The sequence below is a fragment of the Primulina tabacum genome, chromosome 6 (genome assembly GCF_025594145.1).
Source record: "Primulina tabacum isolate GXHZ01 chromosome 6, ASM2559414v2, whole genome shotgun sequence".
Classification (NCBI taxonomy): Eukaryota; Viridiplantae; Streptophyta; class Magnoliopsida; order Lamiales; family Gesneriaceae; genus Primulina; species Primulina tabacum.
Genome location: NC_134555.1, coordinates 7,665,200 through 7,676,154, shown reverse-complemented (window position 1 = coordinate 7,676,154; position 10,955 = coordinate 7,665,200). Strand labels below are relative to the sequence as shown.

Genomic DNA, 10,955 nt, shown 5'->3' with positions numbered 1-10,955 from the left:
GGTATTTATTATTATTATTTTTTTAAATTTAAGTTCGATATAACGGAAAAATGTCGGTATACCGGTATACCGACATATACCGACATTTTTCCGGTATACCGACAAAATTTTCGGTGTCGGTATGATATCCGGTATAAACTTTTTTCATATCGAAAATTTGGTATATCGAATGTGCGGTATACCAAATTTTCGGTATCGATATCGATATGAAAAAATTTCGTACCGATATTTATGGTACGAAATACGATACTATATTCCCGTACCATACCCACCCCTAATCCCCAATCCCAAATAAGTAGTGTAACGAGGGCTTTCCTCGTTCCATTCGCGCGAAAGGAGGAGGATTTCCTAGAATCACAAACGAATCCCCAAATCAATTTTCCCTGCATCAAGTTGTCTTTATCCTCAATCTAGGCCAAAATATCTTGAGCACTAAATCCCCAAATTTCCATCATTTGCTCCTTTTCATAGTATCTGAAGCAATGTCGTCGTCCCCAGCTGCAGCAAAAGTCGTGGTTGAATACGCAAAGTCGGGCCGATCATTGTGTAAAAAATGCTCAAAATCTATAGCTTCCGGTGTTCCAAGGTTGGGTTTGGTTAGCAAAGACCCCCGAGGGTTTGACATGACCAAATGGCATCACTTGAATTGCTTTCCTCCTAGTGGGTCTAGTTCTATTTCACCACCTGAGTCCATCTCTGGTTTCTCATCGCTGAAGGTGAACATGTGATGGAATTTTCCGGTTGTTTTTGCTCAATTTATTCCCTATTTCATCTGCAAATATCCTGTGAATGTAAGAAGATTTGGTCTGCTATATTGACCCATAGCGTGATTCTGTGGAGGGTTTTTTTGAATATTTTGCGAAGAAGTGAGTTTGTAGTAATATTTAACTTTTGAAAGATATCCGTAATTCTACTTATATATTCTCCAATCCTGTGTAATTGCAGAGCAGTGATCGGGATTTTTTGATGAAATTAGCAAATGAAGTGACTCAAGCGTCAAATAAGGTAATGCTGCCACGGAGAATTGCCTATAGTTTAGACTTCTTTGCGAAGACCAATGTAACTGATAAAGTTCTAATTTGTAGCATGTCGATATTTGATTCAGTACTGAAGCTAAATATGTTGGGACATGATCACTGTTTTTTCTTCTTTTTTCGGGTTTGGGAACTACACCCAGTCAAGACCATGCCAATCCAATCCCGTACTTTGAATGATTATCAGTCTCTTACAACATTGATTTGGAGAACTTTCCATCATTTAATGGACCCTTCAGGCTTCATCCTTGTACTGTTTAAAGTCTTTCTTCTCTTTTTTAATGTTAAGGAGCTCGTTTTACCATGGCTCGCCATTTTAAGATTGCTGATTCCTGACGAATAGAATAATTACATTTGCACTTCGTCACGCTTTATCATCGTCAGTTTGAGCAGAAATCTAACCTTTTGCATATCTAAGGAAACAAGAGGGACAGCTGGTGGAGCTTCTAAAAGATGGCATAAAATTCAATTGTTTATATAATCATCTACCTCTGACATAGGTATTTGATACTGTCATTTGTCTCACATATATTAGGTTCGTGGTATAGACGAAGAGGAAGAGTTGGAGCAAGGAAACTTGAAGAAACAAAAGGTAGACAACTACACTTTTTATCTGGCATGGTAACTGGTAAAATTATGACATTTCAGATTGTTCTTTCTTTTCTTTTCTTGTCCCTTTTTTTGAAGTTGCGAGGTTATGGTCATAATCTAAACACCATAAGTACATAAATCTAATTTACATAAATCTAATTCAATTTTTCAGCACTTCCCAGAATTACTCTTTTAATATATTACATATATTTTAATCCAATAAATTATATTTTAAAATTTCAACATATTCATACAAATATCCTTTCAGATATAATTTAATAATATTTACTGGACGAAACATGATTTCACTTGAATGCTAAAAACCATATCCCTCAAAAAATAGTTTTAGACATACCTTTTCATCTCGCTAAACCATTTCTCAAAACCTTTCCCGTAAAGAAATTTATTTCTGTTTTCTCTTTTAGATATGTGCTCCTGGTAAAAAAACGTAAAAGGCTGAGCTATGAAAACTAGCTTGGATATGCATAGATTTTGGAAGCCACTTTCATTTTCAGAATTTTTGGAGATTCAAGATCTGTACATAGTAAATTATTTGACTTCAGTTATTGGATTATATTGTAAGAGAGTGGAATCCTGTGGCCTAGTTAGTGAATAGAGCATGACCTTGAGGGGTGTTTGGATGCATCATCTCTGTGATATATTGATTATCTAAGGTGTTGTGTGGGGCTTTAAGCCTTTTAAAACTTACGGTTATGATCATTTACCATCTAAAGTTAATGACTGAGCAAGCTTCTATGGAATTTACAAATGTTCTCGTGGCTGGCAGTTCAAATTTGTCTTTGCAAGATATTTATAATCAGTTGTTGAGTCCTTCCGTGCTGTCAAGTATTGTGGTACTTTTTGAATTTCTTTTAGCTAATAAATTTGCAAGGATATTTGGAAGCCATGCGTTTGTTAATATTTTGGTACATGACAAAATTTCTTATAGTTCGGATATGAGGATGGGGGAATGCTGGAGATGTCCATATCCACTTCTGATATCAAAGATATGTACAAGGTATGAAATTCAGTGATAACTTTTTATGTTCAAGCATCACATGATAGCAAGATTGCATTTATGGTTTTTTTGGGCGATTTGGTACTGTATGATGCATCTCTCGCCTGACCATCTTTAACTTACATGTTCTTTTTTGGGTATTTTATTGTGTAAATTATTTATTTTACCAAATTTTCTTCTTTTACAAAGTTTTTTAAAATCGTTACCTCATTTTTCAGGATGCTATGTTATTGCCTAAATGGAAAGCTTTCCAGACCATCATATTTCTTGAACGGGTAAGTGTCTTAATTAAATGATGGTGTTTTTCCATTGCAAAAAGTTGCAAGGATGTTAAAGTGAACTACCGAATTACCATTTTTGTATCAATATTGTTTTTTCAATACAATATGCTTGATATAATTGTGGTTTATTGCTCTTTCTCTTGAGAGACTTTTCTTGTAATGATGTCATCATGTTACTAGAACAATTGCCATGTTTTCTGTAAATAGTTGCTTTCTTGACTCTCTACATGTCCCTAAGTTGCTGCTAATTGAAATATCAATTTAATGTTCTGAATTTGGAAATTTATTAACTTTATTTCTGCCAATCTAATTTGCTTATTTTCTGTTCATGTGTACATAACACTACTCAACTTCAGAATATTTTCATGCTACGTAACCCAACAACTTCTGGAAATCAGCTTTTTTTGGAATTTTTTTTAGGATGATGGTCTTCACGATTCACAAAAGATTGCGGCCTTTGATTTTGATGGGTGTCTTGCAAAGACATCTGTGAAAAGGTATGAGTTTACTGGTGTTGAAGGCACTTTATGATATTTTGAACTGTTTTATGAACTGGATGATTCTTGTATGTACAGTAAACTGTATCAGCCTGCGCCTAATTGTTGTGACATGTTGTTCATATAAGATCATGAACCATTGATTCTTCCAATGGAGCATCTGATACAAAATGGAATAATATTATAGAGGGTCCTTGAACAAATTTTATTTTGATTTTTAATGTTTTTCCCTTGCAAAGATAAGTAGTTCTATGCGTGCTGCTATTTGCGGCAGCAAAAATTAACAGTATGCATGAGTCTGCTTGATTTGAAGCCTCTTTTTAGTTAATAGCATCAGCTCTTTGTTAAATGCCATAATATTTGACATATCAGGGTCACTTGGCGATTGATCTAATATGACCAGAATTTATTGGATTGATTAAGCCGTTTTGGAAGCTTAATCACCTGATGCATTACAATGATTATTCAATTTCGTTCTTTTTTTTCCCTTAGAGTGGGTGCTGATGCATGGTCCCTTATGTATCCTTCGATACCTGAGAAACTTCAGAATTTATATAATGATGGCTTCAAGCTGGTTTGCTCCTTTTTCTTCAGGATCTCTTAATCAGTTTGAATTATACAATATTACAGCGATTAACTAAATTTGAAATGTATGTTGACTAAATAGTTGGCCTCTTCAATAGGTTATTTTTACCAATGAGTCCAATATAGACCGCTGGAAGAATAAGCGGCAGGCAGCTGTTGATTCCAAACTTGGGCGACTTGAGAATTTCATTAAGCTTGTGAAGGTCCCCATTCAGGTTTATTTGCTGTCTCGACACAGTCTCATGTTCTGTTTAGTAGAGCTTTGGAACAGTTGTGATCCACAATATACTTGTCATGATTTCTGTTAGCTGTTTCCTGTAACAAGATATTTTTTGTGTTCTTAAATGATGGGTGTGCTTGTGATCTCCATATATGATATGTTCTGTCGACTCACAATGTGAATTCTCTTTTATTTTGTATGTTAGCCTTGTCCTTTTTTCCTGAAACAAAATGTTCTTTTATCGATTGCTTTATGCTTGTGGTAACACTAATATATCTATTAGAAAGCAGTTCTGATTTATTTTGAATAAATCTTCTTTGTTTTATTCTTTGTATTAGTGAGTTTTTTGTATCATGATTTCTCTCAACCCTACTTATGTTTGTTGTTCAATATGAGAAACAAGATTAGTCGATTCAGTTGAATCCTATACTGTAATGTGGACAACAGAAAGCTGTTTGACTCGATTGTGAGACTAGAGATCTGCTTGATGCAGTCTCTAGTTTTGGACAAGTTATAGCATTTCAAATGCCTGCTGTCTGTCCTCTTGTTTTGCATAAGTGTGCAAAGTTCATTATTGGTTGTTGTTTGGCACACACCAGCTCCAGCTTAGAAATAATCAAGCTGGAAATATAACGAAAAAATGTGTGCATGTGATGAAGTAATGATTGTGTGAACAACTGGAAACATTAAGAAAAGTGACATTTCAGGTTTTTATTGCTTGTGGGTTGAGTTATGGTGTACCAGAGGATCCCTTTCGCAAGCCAAAACCTGGGATGTGGAAAATTATGGAGAAAGAATTCAATTCTCGCCTCCCCGTTGACATGAATCAGTTATTGTTCACTTCCTCTTTCTCCTTATAGTGTTTAGCACTTTAGCTGTAAATCTTACCATCCAATTGTGTTGGTTTCATTCTTTGGTACAATTGATATGCCAAGTTAATGGCCCGACTTATTTACTCTACTGTGTAGATCCTTTTATGTGGGTGATGCAGCTGGAAGACCAGACGATCACAGTGATGCTGACATAAAATTTGCGCAGGTTCTACAAAATTATGTTACAACTTAAATTCATTATTTTATATCTAATAGAATCCCTACAATGTTAGATGACTTGTTTCTTTTAGCTTAGTCATCTCTACTAATTCTTGAACTAATTATGCAATTAGATCTAAGTTCGGGATCTGGTGGTGTGTTAAGAGGAAATAAGAGAGCTAACATTCCCCGTCGATTCCTTTTCCCCCATTTTACCCATTCTTGCACCAGTTTTATTTGAAATTATGTTCAAGTCCTGAGAAACCGACCGAAGCTCAACCACGGTTATTTTTTTTATCTGTCCACGATGAAGCTAATTTGTTAGCCATAACATGTCTCATTAAGCACTTGCATTGTTGCTAAACCTCTACACATTGTTGTGTTGTTGGATCTGATGTTTGTTTGTGGATGGCCAATCATGTCTGCGTCATCATAGTGTACCCAAGTCACGACTCATACTCAGTGTTTGAATATTAAAGGCAGATACAAGCCAACTTTGGTGAAAACAATGAACACTTTTATTTCAGCAGAACATGGCTATATATAGCCTTACAACCGAAAATATAAATGCATTACTAAGCAAGCTTAGTTAACAACCAAATGAGGAAAAATTGGAAACAAATCTATCCTAACAAACTACAGAAGAATAGCTCTTTTATTTGACTAAATCAACTTAACAATCCCTCCCTTGAACTTATTAGTTCAATATTGAAACAGAACATATCCCCAACTTCTCACGAATCCTTTGGAAGTCTTCTAATTTGAGAGGCTTAGTCATTGAGTCAGCAAGCTGATCCCTTGTGCCAATCCAAACCAACTCAACAGCTCCTTCTTTTGTAAGATCCCCAAGGAAATGAAACCTTACTCTTATGTGTTTGGAACGACCATGTAGCACTGGATTTTTAGACAACTTTATAGTGGATGTGTTGTCACACATTAATAACATACCATCATCTTGCACGTGACCAATTTCTTTTAGAATTCTTCTCATCCAAATGGCTTGGCAAGCACACGCAGCAGCAGCCACAAACTCAGCCTCAGCAGTTGATAGGGTAACAATGGGCTGCTTCCTTGAAGACCATGCTACGGCTCCTCCACACATCATAAACACATCCTGAAGTACTCTTACTATCCCCCGTATCTCCAGCATAGTCACTATCTGTGAATGCCACTAAGTCACTAGTTCCTCCCCTTTTGTAGAACACACCATGATCCACAGTGCCTTTTAAATACCTCAGAATCCTTTTTGTTATAGCAAAATGTAGTTGTGTAGGTCTTGCCATGAAGCGACTAATGAGACTTACAACGAACATAAGATCAGGTCGAGTTGCTGTCAAGTACATTAAGCTTCCTATCATCTGTTTGTCTTGGGTTGCATCTATCAACGTCCCTCCTTTATCTTTATCAACCTTCTGCCCTGGAACAATGGGATTTCGAACAGAATTGCTCTCCTCCATACCAAATCGACTCAACACTTCAGCTGCATATTTCCTTTGACATATAAAAATGCCATTAGACTGTTGTAGGACTTCAATTCCAAGAAAGAATCTCATCTTTCCTAAATCAGTCATATCAAACTCCCTTTTCATAGAGCTTTTGAAATCATACGCCATATCTTTATCATTGCTGGTGAATAACAGGTCATCAACATAGATGCTAACAATAAGAATGTTACCTCCATTTTTCTTGACAAAGAGTGTGTGTTCACTTGGACTCCTGTCAAAGCCTTCGTTGATAAAATAGGATTCAATTCGACTAAACCAAGCTCTAGGTGCTTGTTTTAGGCCGTAGAGAGCCTTTTGTAATCTATATACCATGTGCTCACTCCCTTTCTTCTCAAATCCTTTTGGTTGTTCTACAAAGATAGCTTCCTGCAATTCCCCATGCAAGAATGCAGACTTTACATCTAATTGATATATCTTCCAACCTCTGTGTGCTGCCGAAGCTATGATCATCCTTACGGTGTCCATCCTGGCCACAGGAGCATATACCTCCGTGTAGTCAATTCCATATTGTTGAGAGTAGCCTTTCACCACTAGTCTGGCTTTGTACTTGTCCACTTCTCCATGTTCATTTAGTTTGGTTTTATAGACCCATTTCACTCCTAATTTCTTAGCTCCAATAGGTAGTTCAACTAGCTCCCATGTTTGGTTTTTTTCAATGGACTTTATTTCCTCATCCATGGCCAGCTTCCATTTCTTGCTTCTAATTGCTTCTTCAAAGTTTGTAGGATCAGAAGACGCCATAAGTACCAAGGCTGCTTCATCTTCTTCAGATAAGCCTTCTCCAGCTGTATAATCTGACATCCAGATTGGAGGATGTCTGTGTCTGCCCTCCCTGAGTATTGATCCTTCTTCAGTCACTGGTGAGGTATCAGCTGGTACCAAATCTTCTTCACTTTCTGATGAACTTCCAGCTCCATCAACAATTTGTTCTGCAGCAACTGGAATGTTTTCAGTGTTGTCATCCCACTCTAATTCCATTGTTTGTTCTTTCTTATAGCTTGCATCCCAATCCCACATGCTATCTTCATCAAAGACTACATCACGGCTCACAATGATTTTCTTGGCAGTTGGATCAAACATTCTATAGCCTTTCGTTTCATCACTAACTCCAAGTAATACACAACTTACACTTTTATTGTCAAGCTTGATTCTCCTAGCATCTGGTATGTGGACATGTTCCACGCAACCAAACACTCGAAAATACTCCACTGATGGCTTTTTCTTGCTCCATGCCTCCTCTGGTGTCATGTCTTTCATAGCAATGGTGGGTGATCAATTTAAGACATGATTTATCCATCGAACAGCCTCTGGCCAGAAAGTTTTGGGCACTTGTCTCTCTGATAGTATGGCTCTTACCAAATTCAACACTGTGCGATTCTTGCGTTCGGCCACTCCGTTTTGTTGTGGAGTGTAAGCTGCGGTCAATTGTCTTTTTACCCCATGTTGCTTACAAAAATCATTGAATTCTGTAGAATTAAACTCTCATCCTCTATCTGTTCTCAAACACTTGATTGGCATTCCAGTTTCCCTTTCAACTAACATTTTGAAGCATTTGAACAAATAGAAAGCCTCTGATTTTTCTGCCAAACAATAGATCCAAGATTTCCTTGAAAAATCATCAATAAGACACAATACATACCTCTTATGGCTATTTGATGCTGGTGAGATGGGGCCACAGAGGTCTGCGTGAACTAGTTGTAATCTCTCATTTGCTCTCCATTGACTTCTTTTGGGAATAGGAACACGATGTTGTTTTCCTTTCAAACAAGCATCACAAATGACATTGGAATCTATGATTTTTGGCAATCCACTCACTATCTGCTTGAGATGTAGAAAGCGAAGTCCTTTGTAACTGAGATGTCCATAACGATGATGCCAAAGCTGAGACTGATCATTAGTATTGATAGAGACATCTGTCCTCAGAGACTTTGCCAGCAGTTTCATTTAACAGAACAAACATTCTGTTTGTGCTAATGAGGCATTCTCCAATTGTGCCTCTCTCGGGATGAGAAATGTTGCATGTACCATCCTTGAATATCACTGTCAATCCCTTCTCTTGAAGTTGCCCAACACTTGAGAGGTTATTCTTAAGATCAGGTACATAGTATACATCACCAATGACATAGTTAATTCCTTTCAATTTCAACTTGATAACTCCTTTTCCAACAACTTTCATGATGGTGTTGTTACCAAGCTTAACATTATGGCAAAATGTGGTATCCAAGCTTGTAAACATACCTTGATTAGCACACATGTGGTTTGAACAACCAGAGTCTATAAACCACGCATCACTTCTCTTGGCTTCATGTAAGTCCACATAAGCCATCAATAATAATTCATCTTCCTCTTCTATTTCTGCATAATGTGCTTCCTTGTTCAATTCTGGGCATTCATACTGAAAATGACCCAAGTTGTGACATTTATAGCATTTAACAGTTGCTTTGTTAAACGGTGTCCTTCCTCTTCCTCGACCCCTACCTCTAGAAGGTGTCCTTCCTCTGCCTCTCGATCCAGACCAATCCTCTACCTTCAGAACTTGATCCTCATCCTCGTTGTTCAACCTTCGAAATTTTTGCTCATGTACCACCAATGAACTTTGTAATTCATCGATGGATATGTTGTCAATATCTTTGGCTTCCTCGATAGACACCACAACATAGGTGAACTTTTCAGTGAGGGTCCGCAGGATATTCTCCACAATCTTTGAGTCGGGCATCTCTTCTCCATTGCTGCGCATTTTGTTAGAGACAGTCATGACTATTGCAAAATATTCTGTGATTGTTTCATCTCTTTTCATAGCCAGGACTTCGAATTCTCTTCTGAGAGAGTTGAGAAGAGATTTCTTCACCTTGGGGTTGCCTCCAAACTTGAGCTTCATGGAATCCCAAATAATCTTGGATGTACGACGATGCAAGATTTGTTCAAAGATGGTGCGATCCAAGGCCTGGAACAGATAGTGTTTGACTTTGTGATCATTTATTCTAGCCTCTGCAAGTTGCTTCTGCTGGGATTCAGTTAATTGAACTCCTTGTTTAGGTTCGTTGAATCCTTTCTCCACCAAAATCCATAAATCCTTGGCTCTGAGCAAATTTTCCATCAGCTCACTCCAATGATCATAATGATCATCAAAGTGAGGAATTGTCGTCAAAGTCTTGTCGTCGCTCATTCTCTCGGTGATCACTCAAAAGTTACTGCACAATAGAACAAGCTCTGATACCAATTGTTTGAATATTAAAGGCAGATACAAGCCAACTTTGGTGAAAACAATGATCACTTTTATTTCAGCAGAACATGGCTATATATAGCCTTACAACCGAAAATATAAATGCAGTACTAAGCAAGCTTAGTTAACAACCAAATGAGAAAAAATTGGAAACAAATCTATCCTAACAAACTACAGAAGAATAGCTCTTTTATTTGACTAAATCAACTTAACACTCAGTATCTCACAGTTAATATCATAATTAACTTCTTTGGAATGTGGATATTTGCAGGCTATCGGACTAAAATTTTACGTTCCTGAGGAGTACTTCATCAATTTGGGCTAGTACCCGGTTTTCTATTTTTGCCTTTATTGGTAAAACTTGTGAGACCTGAGACGTGCTGCAGGTTTATGGTGCTTGTTGAGAAGACGAAAGCACATACATGCAAATTGTCCAAATGTAAATCTGATGCCCTCTTCATCCAAGTGATCAGAGATTTGCTCTGTTTGGGTAGAAGGGAAACTGAAATATGATATAATTAAGTTGAACTGGTAATGTATTCTGGCCACCGAAGGAAGGGACAGTTTCGATTGAACAATTAAGATCATATTTGCATGATTTTAATTTATGGTTGCAGGGTAAAAAGATTTGATTTGATTTGATTTGATTTAGGGAGTGATTTGACCAACGGAGCGGAAAAAGTTCATTGCTTTTCTCTTTATTTTATTTTATATATTTTTTTAGTAATCATCGTGCTTTGTTTTCTTCTCCAGCAGCTACTTAATCGATAATTAGTTATTCTGCACATGCATAGCGTGTATAGCGTATGTATACAATCTTTTTTATCATTATCGATGTACTAAAGTGAAATTTGACAAATTATGGAGAGACTAAATTGATATTTGAATTGTTAAAATAAAAAAAATAAAAATAAAAGTGTGTGTTGAAATTGAAAAAAAAAAATAAAAGTGTAATATTAGTATCATATAA

At 36.8% G+C, this 10,955-nt stretch overlaps 1 protein-coding gene across 1 annotated transcript; it reads left to right on the top strand.

Moving 5' to 3' along the window:
• The first annotated feature begins 285 nt into the window (after nucleotides 1–285).
• On the top strand, nucleotides 286–10,589 carry LOC142549078 (polynucleotide 3'-phosphatase ZDP-like). Its single transcript, XM_075657831.1, has 11 exons — nucleotides 286–716; nucleotides 946–1,005; nucleotides 1,570–1,626; nucleotides 2,575–2,643; nucleotides 2,862–2,918; nucleotides 3,345–3,421; nucleotides 3,914–3,995; nucleotides 4,105–4,221; nucleotides 4,934–5,055; nucleotides 5,195–5,264; nucleotides 10,257–10,589. The coding sequence occupies exons 1-11, from the start codon at nucleotides 483–485 to the stop codon at nucleotides 10,308–10,310; spliced, it is 999 nt and encodes a 332-aa protein (XP_075513946.1). The 5' UTR covers nucleotides 286–482; the 3' UTR covers nucleotides 10,311–10,589.
• The last annotated feature ends 366 nt before the right edge of the window (nucleotides 10,590–10,955 follow it).

Coding starts and splice junctions, on each gene's coding strand:
- LOC142549078 (XM_075657831.1), top strand. CDS start 483: ATGTCGTCGTCCCCAGCTGCAGCAAAAGTCGTGGTTGAATACGCAAAG. Junction 3,996..4,104: donor ATAATGATGGCTTCAAGCTG/GTTTGCTCCTTT, acceptor CCTCTTCAATAG/GTTATTTTTACCAATGAGTC. Junction 4,222..4,933: donor TTGTGAAGGTCCCCATTCAG/GTTTATTTGCTG, acceptor GTGACATTTCAG/GTTTTTATTGCTTGTGGGTT.